This window comes from Cygnus olor, chromosome 3, assembly GCF_009769625.2.
Source record: "Cygnus olor isolate bCygOlo1 chromosome 3, bCygOlo1.pri.v2, whole genome shotgun sequence".
Taxonomy (NCBI): domain Eukaryota; kingdom Metazoa; phylum Chordata; class Aves; order Anseriformes; family Anatidae; genus Cygnus; species Cygnus olor.
The window spans coordinates 31,483,985-31,505,882 of NC_049171.1; the positions used below are offsets into that span (position 1 = coordinate 31,483,985).

The 21,898-nt window shown below is 36.3% G+C and overlaps 1 protein-coding gene across 7 annotated transcripts in view; it reads left to right on the forward strand.

The window, feature by feature from the left end:
- The window catches only part of FAM135A (family with sequence similarity 135 member A), an 82,280-nt gene that overhangs the window by 58,074 nt on the left and 2,308 nt on the right, over positions 1-21,898 (forward strand). For 4 of the 7 annotated variants that reach the window (XM_040553522.1, XM_040553523.1, XM_040553521.1 and 1 more), the window contains 6 exons: positions 1,791-1,951; positions 4,096-4,187; positions 6,225-6,322; positions 12,022-12,173; positions 13,691-13,801; positions 21,441-21,554. In XM_040553522.1, the coding sequence (XP_040409456.1) occupies positions 1,791-1,951; positions 4,096-4,187; positions 6,225-6,322; positions 12,022-12,173; positions 13,691-13,801; positions 21,441-21,554 (728 nt within the window). Of the gene's footprint in view, positions 1-1,790; positions 1,952-4,095; positions 4,188-4,308; positions 6,153-6,224; positions 6,323-12,021; positions 12,174-13,690; positions 13,802-13,971; positions 15,590-21,440; positions 21,555-21,898 lie in introns of those variants that run through there. The other 3 variants (XM_040553525.1, XM_040553527.1, XM_040553526.1) reach the window with 3 other exon arrangements.

The following is a 21,898-nucleotide window of genomic DNA, read 5'->3' on the forward strand; positions in this document are numbered from 1 at the left end:
TCAAGCAAAATGCATGTATCTTGTTTTGTTAATATGTTCCTTTTTTAAAAATAAGCATTAAACGGAAAAGTGATGTTGTAGTGGCTACTGAGCATAAAAATGGTGTTTAATGAAATGGAAGCTGTTAAAATAGCATGTACGGAAAAATGTGCTTCGAGTTTAAAAGCATAAAAGCAAAAAGTATCTGTAACTTACTGTCCATTCTATTTGTTGTGAAGCTATTTTGCAATACTGGACAAGATTACAGCCTTATTTTTTAATCTTAACTTCAAATATCCAAAATGTAACACCTCTAAATTACACTACAGTTTGGGTACCAGGAAGGTCAAATTTAGAGGAGCATCGGCGATCCCAGATGCAAAAATAGGAGTTTCTCTGATAATTCCTGCTGCTAACAGGACATGGGAAGCAGCAGCTTAATGTGCTGTGTTGTATTGGAAGCAAAATGTTGCTATCAGAATGAAGAAGGCTTGGAAGAGAAGTAAGAACAAGGAGAAGAATCAGTGGACAAAAGAGATAAAGACCAGACAGTTTGTGGTAAGCAGGAGGAAGGATCTAGTGATTGTGGAGGAAACAAGACTGGAAGTGAGAAGACAGAAATGTAGCTTTGAGATAATGGGGACTGGCATGGACTAGGTTGAAAAGCAGAGACTATTTTATGGCTTTCTGTAACAATAAAAGAAAGAGGGCACTCAGAGTAAAATCAAGGACTTGGTCTTGGGGAAAGCAGTCACGTGGATGGTGAGGCCACAGGGACTGCAGAGGGCAGGAGCTGCTTGTTGGAGACCAAACTTGGGTACATCTCATTCGTTAAACATTCTTGTGGTACAAACTAAGTAAACTCTGCTGCAGAGAGATAAGACCAGCTCTCTGCAGTGGTCTCTGTTTAGGCCGACTTTATTGAGGTTTGCTCTTACCACTTAGTGAGGAATGAGCTAAAGAAAAAGCTGGGGAACCAGAGAACAAGAAGTAGAGTGAGAGGAAAACAAGGAGCAGGCAGAAGAGGACAGGCTATGGGTTGACGCCGAGGGGTCATATGGAAAAGACAAATAAAGGAGAGAAAGAAGCATAAAAAGCTTTTGGCATGAAGCAAGGCTGTTTGAAGTGTTGCAGGGAAAACTGATATGCAACTTTGTAGAAAGGTCATACACAAAGAAACTTACAGAAAGGGAGCAGCAGGAGGAACTCTTGGCCCGTGGGCAGCTTATAGAAGCTATAGTGTAAGCCCTCTCCTAATAGGTAAGAGATCAGAGGTCTGGATCTAGTTTCTTCTGAAGCAAATAACAATTGTTCAGCATATTAAATGAACTTTATAGTGAGCCAATTCAGCACTACCTCTGCTAACCTAGGAAAATAGGTCTTAAATTTGGCAAGAATTATCAGAAGTCACTGGAAATCTTTATCTTGACTTTACAGGAATTAGAACCAGATCTAATGTTGTTACTGCAGTTAAACAAAGCTGTCGCTTACTCAAGACTGGAACTAAAGCAGAATCTTATATGGTTTCAGAAATATTTTACAGTTAGCAGAGATATTCAAAGGAAAGAAGAGTTGATCTTAGGGTACAGATTTTGTTACAGAGGAAAAAGGACTTTAGGAAGCTGAAATTAAAAAGTATTTTGAGGAACTGGGTTATTTTGTGAAAATAGTAATTTGATAAATATCTTTTCTTCATATCGATTACATAGAAGACAAAAGTAAAAAGTCAATAGAAAACTGTATCCTAGGATACCCTAAATTTGTCTGGCCATAGTAAATGTTATTTTATCATAAATATTGTTTCATTCCAGTTTCCTCCAGGCTAAAGAAGAATTGAAGCAACTTAAACTTCCCGGATTCATGTATAGTGATGTTTTCAAACTGGCTTCTTCAATACCTTACTTCAGTATGGAGGAGGATGACTGTTCAGGAGAAGGAATACATCTTATAGTCTGTGTCCATGGCCTAGATGGTATGCTGGGAAATATGATACTGAATGAGATGGCAGTTCAGATTACCAGTCAGGTTTAACTTTTGTTATTTGAACGGTGAACTGAACACTTCTGGAATAGGTTCACCTGAGGGAGATGGGAATCTGACATTGTATTGCTGTGTTTAACAGTGTGTTCTAGAAATACATTTAAATTAAGAATTTTGTGTAACATTTGTCTTCAGTAAAACTTTCAAGTGCATAAACCCAGTGTATGGCATAGTTCACATTAGGTACATCCTCCAGTTTTTACGTCATCTAGGTGTTTGTCCGTACTGTGATAATAGAAGAGAGATAGTAACAAAACAGCTTTATTTAGAATTTGCAGTGTTACATTGTCAAGGAAAATAAAAGGTGTGTATACTGTTATTTAAAAAAAAAAGTGTGTGTAAATTGCAGTCAATTGTATATTAGGTTTTACAAGGTTAGATCACAGAATGACTGAATAGTTGAGGTCCAATTCACCTGCTTAGAGCAGGGTCACCTACAGCAGGTTGCCCCAGACCATGTCCAGTGGGTTTTTGAGTATCTCCAAGGACAGAGACTTTGCTATAGTAGAAATGAGAAAATCCCTTGCTAAATGAATGAAGATAGGAGAATTTAAATAGTGTGGAACAGAACGGTGTAGAGTAGTTCAGCTGGATGGGATCTACAAAGATCTTTGATTATAACTGCCTGAACACTTGAGGGCTAACCAGATGTTAAAGCATGTTGTTGAGGCCATTGTCTAAATGCCTCTTGAACTCGTGACAGACATGGAGCAACCACCTCACTAGGAAGCCTGTTCCAGTGTTTGACCACCCTTGCGGTGAAGAAATTTTTCCAAATATCCAGTCTGAGCATCCCTTGGTGCAGCTTTGTGCCATTCCTGGACATCCTCTCGTTGGTTACCAGTGAGAAGAGACTGGCACCTCTCTGCACTTCCCCTCAGGAAGTTGTAGACAGCAGTGAGGTCGCCTCTGAACCTCCTTTTTTCCAGAATAGCCAAACCCAGTGTTCTTAGTCTGTCCTCACAAGACATGCCTTCTCACCCTTTTACCAGCCTTGTTGCCATACTCGGAGCACATTGAAGTTTGAACATACTCACCTGCTTTTAGTTCAATATGTATGTACATGCTAAGAAATGGCATCCCCTGTAGTTAGGAACCTATTTCCCATCTTTCTGCCATTAACCTTTTTGTCTCATTTTGAGAAGCTTCTTAAATTAACAATGCAAGGAGACACAATACATAGAATATTGGGCTGGACTAACGTTGCACAGCTGTCTTGTTCATTTTTCAAATTTCTTAGTTAAAGAATGTTAAAATAACAAAATAGCTTTTCTTTCCTCCTCTGAGCAGAAGGCATCCGTTATTAAGCTCTTCTGAAACTGAACTCAGAAATGTTCCTTCTTACTAGTGTAGATGTTTGTGTGCTATTGTATGCTTAGAGTTAGCACAAAAGTTAATGTGGCCATAAAAATTGTTGTTATAAGAACATGTATTCAAAGCCTTAGAATAATCCATATAGTTAGAATTTTCTTGTAAAACAGTACATAAAGGTTCTTTCCTATTAATGAGATTTATTTTTTTTCTCTAAGGCAGAAAGGGTACCCTTTCTTCAAAAGTATGCGTGATCACTGATACAGAGGAATCTTCAGGAGTCTTATAAACTAGCTTTAGTTGTCTCGTATACCAGTCTAAGCATATCTTTATCTACTGATGGTCCATTTTGCCTTTTTACTGTGTGAAAAACTTTACAACTTGCCATTATTCCTTGCTGCTTCACCGAATCCTTTAAGCTAGTTCTGAGTTCTTTAATTGACTTTTATTAAAGTTAATTAGGTTTTCAAGAATTTAACGTTCACAGTGCTATGTATCTGTTGGATGCTATAAAAAAATGAAACGCCTTCCTAAATCCTTGCTTTTTTAAAACGGTGTCTGCAATTGAATGTCATTTTCGTTTTGGCGCTGTATTTGACATTGCAGTTTATCTTCCCGAGTCTCACTGAATTTTAATTAGGTCTGAGAATATCATTAACTGTGTTTAAATATAAACTTGTCCCATAGGTTCATTTCAGTACTCTAAATGCTTTTATTGCAAATTCACTTTGCAGTATATAACTCTTGGTTGTTTTTCCTTTTAAGGTAACAGCGCAGATCTAAGATTAGTGAAGACTTACATTGAGCTAGGGCTGCCTGGAGGGAGAATAGATTTTCTTATGTCCGAAAGGAATCAGGTATTTACTAACAAAAGATTTTTTGTAAAGCAATAAACACTGTACGTTTTCAGACGTGTTTATTTAATAGTACTATGGTATGCAGTTTAACACATTCTATATGTTTTTATTGTTATTCCAGCAGAACCTGCGAATTGTTCTGTGGCTTGCATTAAAGTAGTTACAAAACCTAGTATGACATTGAAGAAAAACATGTAAGGAGAAGTATTTGTTGTTGCCATTTTGTTGTGTATACTGATATCTCCTAAATTCTCAGTATTACCAGTTAGGATTGTTTATAAAATACTTTTTTATATTAATGGTAAAAGCACTAATAGTAGAAACTTGTGTGGCAAGAAGGGAGATGTGTTATTTTGCAGGATGTAATCTTTTGTCAGCTAATTGCAAGATCTGCATCATGCCACTGAATCCATATCAAATTACCTTGGTCTTCATCTTTTGTGAACTTTATTATTTTCAGATGAAGTAAACTTCGAAAAGCACAGAAGACTAATTTTTACATGTTTGTTTTTTTGTGTTACATATTGTATTAGACATACTTCAGGGAAGTATTAGAACAGAGTCTCTTCAGTGGCTCAGAGGAGAGGTTCACTTAGTGCAGTGGTGTGTTTCTGAAGATAGCTGCTCGGATGCTTTGAGAACAGGCTGGGCAGGCACTGAGCCATGGTTTCTCTTCTATAGCACTATAGTTTTCGGCAGTCAGCAGTTCTGAAACTTTGGGATTTGGGAATTCTGTTGAGACCACTGAGCCTAATAGCTACTGATGGACATCTCTGCTTAATGTTGGCTGATTTGTTTTTGAATGATTTTACTTACAGTTTACACAGCATACAGTTGAGATTAATTCCATGGTTCGTATACATGAATAATTCAGTTGCAAACAAAGAAATTTAAACCAATCCTACATCTTGTTTTGGGGGAAAAAAAAGTGTCAATAATTATTACCCATTTTCTGCTTCAGTTAATCAAGTATTTCCTAAACAAGTATAATTTCTCCCTCCTAAGGAGGCAACTGAAGAGGCCTACTTCATTTAGTATTTCTCAGGAACACCTGTGGAACAGTTCCTGGATGATATCCTTCTCTGCCCATTTTCAAACTTCTTGTCATTTAAAATAGGTTGGTCAGAACTTGACAGGGCATTGAAGATGTTTGTGCACTATGAAATTATAAAATGGTATATTGATATTTTCTGTTCTTTCCTGACTTTTCTATTGTGGATTATTTTATAGAACACAGATATACAGATTATTGATTACATGTGTATTTAGGGCTATTTTTCCCTGTGTAATATTATTTTGCATTTCTTGCCATTTTATCACCCAGTCATACAGTACTATAAGATTCTTCTGAAATTCTGGTCATTTCTAGATTTGATTATCCTGGATATTTGGTTTTGTTTACAAACTCTGATGTCTTGTTATTCTCCTTCTTCCCTTTTTCAGGTCATTTATCAATATGTTGAACACTACAGATTATAGCGTAGATCCTTTGAACTTGTGTTGAAAAGTTTTAGGCAAGCTTTGCCTACCTCTTTTCAAATTTCTTACTGTTAATCATTGTAGAGAATTAGCTGTGAATTGGGAATAAGGCTTTAAAGGTTTTTTTTGTTTTGAATAAAGAACACTTATGTAGACTCTGCTGTTGCAGTAATTGTCTCATTTTTATTTCATGGGCAGTGTGATTTAGTTTTGAATATGTAGTTGGGTCTTCAGTTTCACTAAAGATAAGATTATATGTAGAGGAAGGTATGGAAGTAAGGCTGGTTGTGTCATGTTGTTAAGATTTGTTTTGGTGTGTTAGAAGAAAGTAGTCTCACAATAAAATGTATATTGCTTTATTCCGTGTTACAAGAAAAAAAAAAACTTGAAAAAATGAGAATACCTAGCTGTAGTGTTTGTATTCAAAGTTGATATCAATGCTTTTATTTGTGTGTTGTTAATCGAAACACTGGGGAATAAGAGTTCAGACTGAATGCAGAATGTATATTACTGCATTAGAAAACACAGTTGTTATTTTTTATTTCTTTTATTTTACAGAATGATACCTTTGCTGATTTTGATTCCATGACAGATCGCCTTTTAGATGAAATTATACAGTATATACAAATTTATAATCTAACCCTTTCAAAAATCAGGTAATATCTGTTCTATACTATTTATAGAAATAAACTTAACAGTAGAGCCCTTTGTTGTTCTGAACTGTGATGCTCAGAAGCAGGCCACAAGAGAGAAGGGAAAGAGAAATTCATGAAGGGGGAGGAATAGGGAAAAGGAGGAAGGAGGAGAGAGGGAATTCCCAGCTGAAATAAAACTGAACAGTATTGTGAGTTCACTGAGTCCTGTTGGTGATTGTAGGGCAGAGTGAGTTACTCATTACATTTCCGGAACTGCTGTCCTGTGCCTTCTCAGAGATCCTGTGTGGTAATGGTCTGTGGTAAAACTGATAATATTTTGAGAAAGTAGAAGGAAACCACAGCAGCGCTATTTCTAGATCAAGTTATCTTTCTTCTGGTTTTAGTCTCTTCACCAAGTATGATGGCGGCAGTTTGTCATTCCTACAGGAAAGTTCAGTGTGACACGTGACATTAAAGGGAAGTTGCATGAGAAGAATGCTTCATTATTTTGATTTTCTGATTGTTTCATCTGCTAAAAAGCATGTTTTGCATCTTCATATAGAGGGCTTATCCCAGGATTCCTCTTCCCTTTTTTAGTTATTTTCAAGGTATACCTGTTCTGTTTATTTTTTCACAGTAGGGTGCACCGTTTGGGAAGACTTTCTTACTGACACAGCTGGAGTTAGCTCTGTTAGATGACAGGAGCAAATAATGTCCAACTTCACCCATTTGCTTAGACATCCTCAAATTATCCCTCTGTAGTGGGTTTTGACTCACTGGTCGCTGTTGCATATCCTACAAGTTTCTGCGTACTCATGTAGTTATTTGATAGACCTTGTTCAGCTAGAGGAAACTTCTAACATGTTTAAATGTCATCTCACTTCTTAAACAAATGTTAATATTTTGAGATTTGACATGGTTAATTTTGTCTGATTTGGTGATTTAAAAAAAAAAGGCATTGTGCGACTGTGTCTGTTACACAGAGTGCGTGTGAGCACTCTCGACATCGGAGGCTTCTGTACCCACCAGCACACACTGATATTTTCTCTTTCCTGTGGTCAGAAGGCAGTGATGGATGTATCCACCCAGTTCCTTCTCACTGTTCATATCTGAGAATTGAAGTCTCTTCTGGTTTGCTGCATATTTTCTCATAAAACTTTTGATTTGTAAATATTTTTTCAGCTTCATTTATTGCCTGACACTTGATCAAAAAAGAAATTGCAATTTTTATTTTAGCTTCATTTTCAAGATTTACAGTTGTATTTTGGCTTCACGAAGCAGAAGTCTCCATCTATCAACTTTTGCTTTTCTTAAGAGAAAATTATGTCTATCAGCAAATCCTGCAGCTGTTTCCTGGTAGCTGCGTGAGAGGTCTTTCAGAAAGATGTGCTTATGTGCAAGTCCTTGAAGGGATAACCCAGAAAGCACAGGAAAGTACTCTTGAGAAAACCTCTATTGAAGTAGCCACTGCGTTCCTAACTCATTTTGGCTGTCCCACTGTGAAGGAAGTGGGCTTTGTCTAGCTAGCCATGCTCTCCTGAATGGTGCTAGTTTCTCTAAAATCTTCTGTGTACTGAAGGAAATCTTCTCTGTACAAGTGGTACTCAATAGCCGAGTCAAATTAGAAATCAGCCTCCAGACCTGTAACGATGCCATAAGGCAGAAAGGACTGGGAAGTGCCTTGTCTTAGGAAAGCCTGCTCTTTTACGTCCAAAATCTTGCTATAGGCAAAATGGAGCACACCTTATATGCAGAGGTAAGTAGTATCTGTTCTGGAAGGGGATCCTCAGGGAAGTGGTCACAGCACCGAGCCTGCCAGAGTTCAAGAAGCATTTGGACAGCGCACTCAGACACATGGTCTGATTTTTGGGTGGTCCTTTGGGGACCAAGGAGTTGGACTCGATGATCCTTGTGTGTCCCCTCCAACTCAGGATATTCTATGATTCTGAGGTGTTAGGCTCTCCTTCCAGCAGCTGTCAGAGTCCTGAGGTTGGTGGTTTCTCTCTTCCTTCAGCAGAACAGAGACAAAAGGCTTACAGTCAGACATCAGCATTTGGGGCTTCACTGGCAGAAGAATGATGTTCTTGGTGGGATTTTCTACCCCCTTGGCCTTGGGTCTGCCTGGATTTATTTTCTCGTATTTTTGGTCTGCCCACATGATCTTTCTTTTCATCGTTATCCAGTTACTCAGTTTTTCTGTTCTCTGTTGTCCCTAACACCATTTTTATCTCCTGACTTATGAGACTGTGTTTCTGCAGTGACCATTAATTGGCTGTTGGGGACCTCAGGTGTATGACAGCTGTGTTTGCACTCTTCCATGCTGTGTTTTATTCTGGTGATACACCTTTCAATCCACACGGAACATCTATATGTTATTACTGGAAACTACAGAGAAACTAAACTAACTTTAGACCTGACTTGTTCCTTGACTGCTAGACAGTTGTTGTCCCACCTGAAACAAACTAAAATCACCTCAGGCCAAGACAAGTCATGAGAAATTCTGAGATTCTGTACTGGCCAGTCAACGCAAAGCTTCGTGCTTTCAAAGTCATATTTAGCGTGCTACATTTTTGTACTGAGATAATAAGAGGCTCTCCATGTACCATCAGAACCCTGAGCCATACTGTATTGTCAACTTAATGAACCAACATGTTTGGTACTATCAGAGTTAATACCTGTTACCGTACCCATACACCCACCAGCAAGTGCATTGGTTTGCTTTGAACAAAATCTTTGTTCTTAGATCAATGTGGCTAGGAAGAGTGAACTGGAATCTTCATTGAAACCAACAGCAATTTATTTCTTAAAAAAAGAAAGGGATGAAGAATCGCAGAATACTTTTTGGTTTAACGGACCACTGAAGGCCATCTGGGCCAGCTACCCGCTCATATGAGTGCCACCTTAAAAGTTAGATCAGGTTTTGATCTACTTTAAAAAAGATCCAACTTCGAAATTGCTCAGTTATAGCCATTCAAGTTTTGAATATCTGTAAGGATGGAAGCCTTTCCAGGTCATGATATAACTAGGAAATGAACGACATGCTTTTGCAGCATAGTTTCAGAAACCATCTTCCTCATGTATGGTCCTATATATATTTCTGATCGCCTATATTGGACTTTGGCCTCAATGGATTTTTCAACTTTTCATCCTCTTTTAAGTAACTTTGGCTCACCCCTGACCCCCACCCCAAAAAAGGAAATTTTTCATGCTCTGCATACGTGAAAACATCTGTTCTCTAGTCAGACTCTGGACTCTGTCTAGCCGAGTCAGCAGTGTCTCATGGTGACCAGAGATAAATGTTTAGGGAAAGAGTATAAACAAAGGACGTACAATAGGGTATATATACCCTATTATTCATGTACCTCTTGGCACTTTAGATAGAGTTCCTGAGCTTGATATTGTTTCAGCAATTTCTTTTGTTTCTTTTTGATTATGGCTTTTGATGGATATCTTTTTCTTCCATAATTTTTTATACTTGGACATGATCTTTCATGCATTAACACAGAAAAACAAGGTTTTACTGTGTGTGATTTCCCAGTATGATCTGAATTTGGAAACCTGGGGCATAAAGCAAATATAAATACTACATTATAATTCTCTTCGTTTAGTGTGTTGTGTTAGTGATACCTTGTATTCAAAAGACAGTAATATTGCCACCTGCTGTTCAGAAATGCATTGTTTTTTCAGAGCATCCCAGTTGTACGTATCTGAAACAATGAGTAGCATGAGTTACATTTTTGTCTTGCATTTTTCAAAGCCTTTCTTCTCACACTTGATTTGAGAAAATTCCTGAACCTTTCTCTCTTAGAAAATCCTATTAAAGGCTTATTGCATGTTCACCTAAACACCTGGGTTTGAACCCAGTACATTACAGTAATTTTTGTTGTTTTTCAAGATCTTTACAAATTAAGAAATGTTTAATCTTTGAAATATGTTCACATAGCTAATTGCAAGCATGTTTTTTTTTTTTTTTTTTTTTTCTCAAATGGGTCTTTCATGTTTCTGAAGTTTTGGTTCAGGTATGCCCATATTCTTGAGGATGATAGGATTGACTGATGGATCACTTTGTTTTCCGGTTTAAAAATTGTGGTGCAGACCATCTGCAGGATGAACTTACTCAATTTCTGTGGGCATTTTCTTGTTCCTAAAGAAATAATAATAATAACCTACAGTTTGGGTTTTCTTGTATGGTCTTCATGATGTACTCTAAGAGAATAGTTTTAAATCTTAGTATTCAAGAGATTAAGCAACTCAGCATTTTAGTTTTCAAGCACACCCCTGTTGAGCTTTTAATGTGACTGTGACAACACAGAGGATACATATTTTTTGATTCAAAGTTAGGTAAACATAGCAGGCAAAGAATTTCTGATACTGCAGCAATTTTGAAAATCTAATAGTAAAAGTGACCAGAAAAAATATGCATATATTGTTAAACTGTGTTTTGGTAACCAACAAGTAGCCTATTCCATCACCCAGAAATGAACAGTTATGTCAGAGTTTAGGAGTGGCTCTGCAATTCTGTGGCCTAATGTTTGATTTTTTTCATTTAGCTTTACATTGGAATTTTCAGAGCTAATAGTTCTTGCATGGGAAGAAATTGAATAGTCAAGTAATTTGTTAGCAGTGTATTTTATGTAGATATTGGTAGCTTTGTTGCAGCTATTTTTGTCAAAGAATGCAGTGATACAAAGCATATTAGAAGGGTGATATTACGGATATAATGTGGCAGTTAGGTAATTCAGCTACAATAGTTCTAGCATAGATTTCCCATATATTTTTGGATGGTGGCTTGTTCTCTCCAAGTCATGAAATTACTTCTGTAAAACAGGAAGACAACTTTTTCCTTTTAATTTTGTCTGTCTTGCCTGTACCATATCCTCCTTAACTCGGTGCCTAAGTTAGTGTGGTCCTTACCTCAGCAGGGATCTGTAAGCATGACTGCATAATAACTAGAAATGCTTTATTTTGTAGTGTCCTTGCTAAAGAAATGCTTTGTACAGATTTGGAGGTGTGACTGCAGGCAACTCAGATTAAGTAATAATTATAGCCACATTAAGTTAAAGAGCCCTATCAATCTTCCCTCTAGCTTGATTAACCAGGCAAACAACTAAATGTAATATTCTCCTGGTAGACAGATAACTTCATTTGCCTAGCTCAAGCTGATTATCACTTTTTTTGGTCAAACTGTTAAGCAGATTTGAGATGTTGCTTCTACTTTAAAATATTCAGATTTGGTTCAGTAATGGTTTTCCCCCTTATAGGAGTACACTTTTGGAATCCTTCTCCAGCAGGTTGATTCAGTAACTCTCATGCATTTATGATACTGAATGTCATCACATGTTGAAGTTGTGATTTATTCAGTCCTGTACATCTCAAAATATTTTCTGAATAGTTGGTGCTAAGGGAAATAGACCCAGCAATAATCTTGATTTTGGGTGGGAGGTGTTGGTCAAAGGATAGTTTGTTTTCACAGTTTTTCAAAAACAATGTTTAAAATAACTTTGAAGGAGCTCAGAACATTTTCCTAATGAATTTGTGTGGCTTGGGATGTATGGAAGAGCTGTGTTTCTATTATTTCCTAAAATACAGGCTTTTGAATGGAAACTATCATTTTTTTTCCTATGCTCCTTCAGCATTTTATGATACCAGTTTTATTTCTTGCTGTCTAAAAGAAAAAAATAAGAAGCTTGCCATCAAATCCTGTTTTTCTTTTTAAACAGCTTTATTGGACATTCACTGGGTAATTTAATAATCCGTTCAGTGCTCACAAGACCTCGATTTAAATATTACCTCAACAAACTTCACACCTTCCTGTCTCTGTCTGGACCACATCTTGGTACCCTCTACAACAGCAGTGCTCTTGTTAATACAGGTATAATATTATTATTGGTAGTATAAGTTTAGGGAAGGTTTTGTCCTTGAAACTCATTTAGCAGTTATATGTAGTGTGCAGGGTTATAAAAGTAAAGTATCAATAGAAGGATGTGCAGAAGATGGTTGACATGAGTTTTCCAGGATGTTTGATTCAGGCTTTTTTGTTTCACCTTAAAGAAACTCCAGCTTTAATGTATTGAATTCAATTTATTATAGACTGAATTTTAGTATACTTAATCTGCAGAGCAAGTAGGTAAGATGCAGTAAAACAATTCTGAACCATTAGTACTGTATTTCCTCTCTCAAAAATATCTTGCAACCTTTTCTTATATTAACAAAAGAGAAAAGGCTGGATGCCCATGAGTTATCCAGTATGTTCCTGCAGATGTGTGTCTTGTCAATGTCTGTTTTTCTGAAGACTAAATATAGCTCTAGGAGAATTTGTAGAAAATGCTTTTCAAATAAATTCTAGAAAATATTTTCAAGTAGCATACAAATTTAAAATAAATTAAGGATGAAAATTTGTTTCTGAGTTTACCACCTGCCTTGGAGGGTGCAGAAGCAAACGGAGTAACCCTTATTTTCAGTAAATACAAATATGCTCATTAAACTGTTAAGTGTACACGCTAAATCATGAAGAAAATTACTTCATTTGGTGCCAGCTTATTTATTGATTGTCCAATTGCTTCATACAAAACAAAAAAAAAAAGAGGAAAAACCTTTAACTCATATAGGATGGGCTTAAAAAAAGTTAACAGGAATTGATGGCTAATGGCAGTTATGATGGTACTTTATGGAAGCAGACTCTAAGATTTTAGAAAATACCAAGAAAGACCTTCAGTAAATTGTTATTTAAAAAAAAGAAAAAAAAAAAAAAAAACTATTTCCCTGAGGGTTGAATCAGCACATAAAGAAATTCTTGAGGCTATAAGGACTTGGTTGTGTGCTTTTCTTCTGCTTTGCAAGGGATGTAAGTTTTTTCTGAAAAAACAGCCAGTTGACTTGCTCATTGACCAATAAAGAGGGTACAAAATCATAGAATAAGTATTAGTATGGTTTTCCTCCCAGAAAATTCTGCTTCTTTTGTTATATTCTTCTTCCTGGTTATATATGATGATTTCAGTGCTGCTTTAAAGCTTATTTCTCAGATTTCTAAAAATATGCTTGTTGTTTAGTGATATATATTTCAACGTCAAAATGTTCTAATATTCTATAAATTATTGAAATAGTTTGTACATTGCCTTATGTCTAACAGTGATATATTTTCACTTTTTGTAAGTATACTTATTTTTGTAGGAGGGCATGTACATTAGTTGAAATAATGGTCTTCATGCTTTATTATACATATTGACAAGAAAAAAAGGAATAAAAATTTAAAATGCCTAAGTGTGACAGCGCTGACATGAAAAATAGAACAGTCACACCTGAGAGGCTAAATGTATGTATGTTACATACTTTATATTAATTTTCATATTTTATTTTGGATCTATACTCATACTGTACCTTACACTGCAGGACTGTGGTTTATGCAGAAGTGGAAGAAGTCTGGCTCCTTATTGCAGCTGACGTGTCGAGACCATTCAGATCCACGACAAACATTCTTATACAAGCTTAGTAAAAAAGCAGGTAACCTTTGTTAATATTGGGTGTCTTCTAAAGACCACTGTGCGTAAATGTGAACAGGAAACCTAGAAAAAAGGTTTCCAGCAAGCTCTTGTTTCAGTTTTTTTAAGTTACTTTGGTTTTAGTTCCATATTCTTCAAGTAAGTAAACAGTAAACCGTTTTTTTTTTCTAGAGATGGACCATTAGATTTAGACTTTCCTTCCTAACTAATGAGTCTGTTTTGAGTGCAGCCAGTACACTGTATATGTCAGCTTCCTCTTCAGCCTCTGAAGCTAGTTATTGCAGTGTGATGAGTCAAGTACCTTCACACTTCATAAAGTTTATTGAGGGTTCATTTGATAGGTGTTTTGAAATGTCTGTCAGCCAAGCAATTGTGGAGCCAAAGGTGCTCATGATGTTTTGTGGAAAATTTGGGCACGTTTCTCTGTCAAAATGTTTGTAGTAGCTTGTTACAGCTGAAATTTGGTTGAGAGCTTTGGGCAGCAAGAGACTGACATCCTTGTTCCTGTGATGTTTGATGTATTAAAACTTACAGGACTTGGAAGAAGCAGAACAGAGTAAGAATAGAAATGTCGTAAACAAATCCCTCCTGTCTAAATCATGCAGCTCTTCCTCTGTACAACTTAAATCCGTCTATCAGTATTTGCTGAATGAATAGTCACCCAGAGCTTATTCTACTCAAGTTCCTTAAGTTCTCTACCTCAGTTTTGCTTCGCTGTAAAAATCTTTTGGTAGGATTTTCTTTAGAGCAACCAGTGAAAAGTGAAAAAAGTTTTCTTACCAGTTGTTACAGTGCCTGCTATTCATGTATTGTAATTCATCCTGTGATAGGACTGAATGATAATTATCCAGTTCTGAGATAAAAAGTGAACTTGTGAAGAACACATGGTTTGTACTCAAGCACTAGGTGCTTATTGTCATTAGTTGTGGTCTGATTTTTGTTTGTTTGTTTTAAAAATAGCTGGTGCAAAATTGAGTTTGTACTGTTTTCTGGCAAATAACATAGATGAAAACCATACCTATGTTGTGTTATGCCTGATAAATATAAACTATATGCTGGAAGAGTGATTCGTCTAAGTGACCAAACTGAAGTTGTTGTTGTCATTACTTGTTATTAGTATCTTTAAGCTAAAAGGAAATACATCCACCTAAACATAGATATCTGTGATTTAGAATGTGTTCATTGGATTGTTTGTGTACAAGTATGTCTACATAAGAGTTTTGTTTGCAGAATTTCCTCAGATCTAGTATACAGTTAACTCATTTAGAAAGTGAAGTCTGGGAGCGTATACATTTTATTTTCAATTAAATTGTCAAGGCAGAATGACAGACAGGGTATTTTAACAATCCTCTTTATATCTTTCTGATGTATAAATAGGAATTGATTCTTAAATTGTAAGTGCTTTTTGAAATGATTGATTCAATAAATTATAGGAACTGACAAGCGATGATGATAGTGATGAACTAAGTATCTGCTTTTCTGTAGCATTTTATGAGGCGTGTCTGTGAGCTACTTTTGCTTCTCTGCATTTAATGGAGTGTTATACTTGTAGAATATTTTTAAAGTCCAATACAACTCATTTATTGCCCAGTTACCAAGTGTCTTTGTCAAAGCAGAAAGAATATTAAAAAGTTAACTTGTCGTTGAAGCAACCTTAGAAGGACCACTTTTATGTTATCTTCAAGAATTCTGAAAACAAAATAATTTTGGGGGACATGTAATAAGTTACCCTATGAAAAGAAATCTTTATTTTGAAGAATAATAGGGTGCAGCAGGAAGAAATGGAGACTTAAATATGTTGCAATTTCTGATGGGATTGTTATTTTTAAAAAAAAAAGATATTTTCTTTCTGGACATGACCATTCAAAAGTTATTAAGTTAAAACTATTTTATTTCTTACAGTTACCATCGTTGGTACTTGCTGATAAGGTGCAAAATCTAAACTTATCTGCTCATTTAAAAAAAAAGAAAAAGTAGTAGGATAATTCAATATTAAGAGAGTTCAAGTTTATAATAATTCCTGAATTTTAAGTTACTTGAAGTACTGATCACTTTATGTTGGCAGTTGAGGCCAACTTATATTGGCTTTAACTGGTGAAAAATTGAGATTTCTGCTGTTGTTTCTTCGTAATGATATTTCTAAGAATTATCTTCTTTAACAACAATCTCCTTAAAATTTGCTTGTCATGTCTTCAGCAGCCACAATCTGTCTGGTAACTTCTGGGGTCTTGGAAATGATTGTTAGCTTCATACTGCGACAAGAAATTACAGCAGGTTGCCAGCTATGATGACACGCAAGCTGTTCAATACAAAAACAATTGTACCAGCGCAGATGAAAAAACACATGAAAATTACTGTGTTCTGTGTAAACAGAATTTCATGTTGCAGTATTAATTATTCAACAAAAAATAAGACTGGAGTTATTTGAAATTAACTTGATGAGATTTTTGGACAGAAAAATAAAAAATATGTAGTATTATTTTCTAATTGCTTAGCTTTTAGACATTAGTATGGTCTGTCTGCTTAGTGGGAAAGAAGACTTCTTGTAACTAAACACCTAATATTTGCCATAAAACTTACAAAATGGTTGTAATACAGACCTGTCCTGAAAAGGATAACCGGTAAGTAGTGAAGTATTATTTGAAACCAGTGCATGGATGCATTGCTCAGCACAGAACCATGTTGTGATTCAGCGACAAGTTTGGGAATTTACACAGCTTCTGATTTCTGCTTCCATTTAACCTACCACTAATCTTCCTTCCACTTACTCTGAGAATTGGGCATGCTCAAATTCTACAAGTGATACTGTACCTTCATTTTTTTTCTAACAAAAAATGGAAGAATTAGCTAGTATATGAAATTCTAAGTGTTTATTGGCATATCACCAAAAAAATCAGAAGTTTTTTTTTTTTTTCCTTTTAACAGATTGAGGAAGGATATGGGTTTGATGAGGGTTTTCAAATACATTATTTTTTCAATTGGAACACATTGTAGTTTTTGCCTGAGGAAGTGGAAAGGCAGTAGCTCAGATAAAACTGAAGATTCTCGGCTGGTTTTGACGTTCTGATTGTCTAAGAACAGTGTTAGGGATGTGTAGCATTTGGCTTTAGTTTGGTTTCAGACAAATCTTTTGTGTGTGAATACCTTGTTTAGAACTCCAGCACATTGTTCAGTACGGGTATTAAAAGCAGAGTCCAGTTCCATCAGCTGGTCTTTGCTGACAGAAACTTGAGCTCCTCAGTCAGCTCAGACACCAGGAATGAAGACCCTGGAGGTAGATCCCAAGTTGATACAAATTTTTATAGGTCATTTGGAATTAAGGACTTCCCAAATAGAGTGACTCCAGAACTTCAGACAGAACTAGTTCTCTTATAAAGAATGTGTATGTGAGAAGCGTGCCCTGCTGAGACTTGCTTCCAGAAGGAAAACCTCAAAATACTGTTTGCTCGCGGGAAGGAGTGCTTCCTGCAACGAACTTTGGAGCTGTGAGGTTTTTTTCCTCAGCTTTATTTATGTATTCTTTTAAGTCCTGTTAGTCAGTCGTAGACTATGCCTGCATCAGCACTTTAGTTTGGCTGAGGAATGCATTGGGGAGCAAATCTTTTCATCATCCCTGTTTGCTTCAGAGCACAGTGAGTGAGCATCAACAGCCAATGCATGTTCCAGCCACGGGACCAGACAGAGCTGGTCCAAAGTAAACTCTCCTGAAATGGGCATTATGATGGATGAGGGATTCCTCATACCAACAGGATTGCTCTACGGTTCTGTTCCTTTTATCCCACAGAGCTCCCAAATGTGAGTGCATAGCTGTGGTCTCTTTCAGGGTATTTTTGTACTTACGTAGGTGGGCTTAGATTCATGTGTCTTAGCACTTCCACAGGTCTTGATTAGCAGAATTCTGATCTGTTTATTACATTATCTCTCCCCTTTAAAAACACATGTTTTCCTAGTCTCCGAAAGGAGGAAAGGAAAGTTGTTTGGGTCTCAGTGTATGTCCACGTTAACAACAGAAAAGCCATGAATAAGCATGGCTGACGTTTTCTGCTTTGAGATGTCTATTATGGAGAGTGAATTTTTAGGCCATGATTCCAGCTTTGTGTGTGATGTACTAACCTCACAAAATAGTGCAGAAGACTGCCTGCAGGAGAGAGAGTTGCCTTTCACAGCGAGTTTCTGACGTCTCTATTTTCAGACTGCGTTTTTGGCAAAGCTTCAGATCCCTTTTTCCAGACAGGTTTGTGAATTGATAGAATTGTGGGAAATGTTTACAGTCCAGTACCCTGACGAAACGGAGAAGTTTCATTCAAATCAAAGCAGCCAGATATGAGGCGAGCTACTGATCTAACATCAAAGCTGGCCCTGTTTTGAGCAAGTAGGTAGGATCAGATGATCTCTAAAGGTCTCTTAAAACCTAAATTATTCTATTCTAGGATTCTGTGATTAGTATATTCCTAAACAAAATGGGAGCTTATTACCAAAATCAGATTGCTGTATTCTTTTTGAAGCTTATCCTAAGTGATTTTGATTTCCTTATGCTCAAGAACTCTGTGGTATCCACAGTGTATATTGTCCATTGCAAATAATTCAAGCCTCGTTTTGAGTTAAAGGGGGGTAGATAGAATTTTGTCATCCCTTTTGTCATGAAGTGTCAGAGGAAATCACGAGCCCATTCTACCAGTGGCATCGTCTTCCATTCACTACTTGCACGTTGACTTCAGCTAGAGGGCAGACTTAGCGTTAGATTTACAGGCTCCCTGATTCTGGTGCTGGAATTTATATAAGAAAACTATTTCTCTCTGAGTGTAGACAGTTTTGGATTGCCAGGTCTCTATACCTACTGCTCCAGACAGATTTTTCCACCTGACAAATTATTTGGGAAAAAAAAAAAGCCATGAATTTTTAGATATTCATTAATAATGACTAATGCCATTATCATTCACTGATGCACTGACATGAATGGAAAGATGGTTAAATGATAGAAAATGCACTCTGTGTATGCTTAAATTAACTTTGACTGAAAATGAAGTTCTATTAGGTGATGAGAATCATCATAAAAATTTGGAAAGCCTAGAAGAGGTTTGTTACTACAGAAAAGAACATTCTGTTGTATGGGGCAAAACTTATTATTTCAACAGTGATCTTTCACTTGGATTGTTTATTTTTCTGCAGGCCATCTCAAACCCTGTTGAAAAATTTAGTCAGTGCTTTCTAGTTAATGAAAACATCAGTGTTTGTATAGTACTCTGCAAAAATGTGATCTGTTTTGCAGATGAGGTGATGTAATGAGTTCAAATATATTTTGTTCTGATAGAATTCAGTTTTAATCTTCTAGTATTTTGCCTAACTACAGCAATCTAAAAATGTTGGCCTAATGAGATTTTTGGGGTTAGGTTCCCAATTCAGTAGCTGAAAATTTTGCTGAACAAGTGAGATTGGGTCAATGATTACTTAGAATAATTTTATGTTTGGGCTGTGTTTTTGTTTTGTTTTGTTTTGTTTTTAATACTTCTGGTGTGTGTGATAGATCTTGTATTATGTCTGGTGAGTTGTTTTTTATTATTATTTTTGTTTCTTTCCAGAGGGAAAATTAAGATAAGGATCATAGGAATTAACAGAGCTTTATTCTTGTTTTCAATCTATTCTAAAATTTCCAATTTAAAGGCAGGATATATTTGAAGTCTGGGAAGTAAGTGAAAGAACAACAAGGAAAGATGACTGGTGTCCAGTTTTCACATCTACATAAAAGAAAGATAGTGATAAATTTCTTATTTGTCCACAAGTATGCTTAAGTTTAGCACTGCACACTTCCATATTAGAGATCATTCCAAGCCCATGCCCTGAGTAGTCTCACAGACTGTCTGGAGAGCAGAAAAGATGCTGTTGAACACCGTGCAGTTTTTTCTCATTGACAAATGGTTTGAGTTGTCTCATGTTGTAGACATCCAAGGGGTTGTTGCCAGGCTCTGTATGTTTTATATACGCTATTTGACTCCTTTCATTCTTGGAGTGCACATCTGTATTCAGCCATGTCAGAAAAAACAACTCCAAAGCATAAGACTTGGACATTTTTCTTCAAAATAAGCACAAAGACACATCCAAAAAAACCATCACCACCAACAAAAATAAAACATAAAGAATGGTTAAAGAATAAAATTCATGCTTATGAAATATCCTGTATGCCTTTTTTGTTCCTACTGAAGAATTCCCTCAAACACTTCAGGAAAGATTCCTTATATTTGTCATACCTGAAGTAAAGGGAAGTCCATTATATTATTTTTAGGAGATATTATAAGTTGTTATTTTTATTTTTATGTAGACCATAAAAAATGAGTCACTGTGACCAAAAGGGGGATGCTTAATTTATTAAATTGTGATGTCCTAAGCTATTTTTGTTTTAATTCTGGTTTTGTTTTATGTGAGGCTGAAAAGAGACTATTAAATGTTGATTGATGTAGACTGCTATTCCTCTAAAGATTCCACAGGACTTTTCTTCCTTCCTCAGGTTGATTCTAGGCAACCCACTTCTTTGTACCTTTTATATGAATTAATGCATATTTCTCTAGGGAAAGCTCATATCAAAAATACTTAATTCGAGATAGGTAGATTCCTGAGGAATTTATAAAACGATTAGCCTGCAGAGAATTCCTGTCTTTGATTCATTCCAAATGCATTGTTTTCAACTTAGTACTAGGTTTTTGAACTGGTATCTGCATCTTTGTGTAAGATTGCTGCGGTCATTTTTCATCAGATGTCAAATAAAAGATTCCAGTGATTTAGCTGATCTTCTGAGACAGTATTGTTTTTGCAGTGGTCACAGGCAAAACAAATACACAAAAAACCACAAACCAAACAAAACTAAAAAAAAACTCTCAAAACCACAACAGCCAAAACAAACAAACAGAAAAACAGGATTTCATATTTGAAGAGCACAGGATTTAGTTTGGATAGATTTTCTTTATGTTTCTATAGATATGCAGAGTTCTTATTTATCAATTTATTTGAAATCTGGGCAGGTCCAGTTACTTTCTCACATATTGAGGTTGTTCAGCATTGGTTTTGTAACTGACTTGGTTTGGACATGTAGCCTTCATCGTACAGAGTCTATAAAATACTGGAAACTTAGGAAACAAACTGGTAAAAGGGCAGGATTTTTTGTTGGATGGGCTGCACTTCTGGGCTGTACTGCATAGATATTTATGCTGGGCATTAATCCTGGCCCGGCTACGCTGTTGACTGGGGCATCAGTGGAGAAGACAAGGCACCATTCAACTCTAGGCTTCGTTAAGCAATGCAGAGCCTTTACTCCCTTCTGTCAGCCAGAAATTGAGCGCTTGATTCCTACATCTCCTCCAGTCTAAGAAGCCAGAGAAAGTTTTAAACCATACTGATTTTGGTTAAATAGGAAACATCGCACTTGAGTCACGCCTGTATGTGTGTATTAAAATATGTACAGAGAAAAAGGCCAGTACTCAAAATTTAATTATTCTGTAGCTCTGTCTTTTGTAACTAATTCTTTCTGCCTTTTCATGCAAGGTCTTATAATAAATCAGTGCCAAACTTCAGCTGTAAAATGTTTAATTAGTCTGTAGTAATTGTCAAGTGATTCATTATAATATATACTTTTTTCTCTTTTCTTGTAGGTCTTCATTACTTCAAAAACATTGTATTAGTAGGATCTCTGCAAGATCGTTATGTTCCTTATCACTCCGCTCGCATTGAGATGTGTAAAACAGCTTTAAAGGATAAACAATCAGGTAATAAATGGAAAAAGACCACTCAGATGAAAGCTTATAGGTTTTGGATTCATCCCATTTAATTTTGAGTGCTTCAGGCACCTCAGCTACGTCTTTAGACACCCTGGGCTTACTCTGTAGTAGTGGAGAAAATCTACATAAGAACGGAATTGCTTTCTTAATGTGTCCTGCAAAAGATGAGACTGAATACATTTCTAGCTTATAAACTTCATTGAAAGTTAGGTGGGACAAACGCAGCCCCTGATGTGTTACTCCATGAATAGGGAGGACAAATAGCTTTCATTTTTTGAAGATGTCCAGTTGTAGCTTCTAGCACGTGGGCTTTATTTAGTTGAGGCTTAATA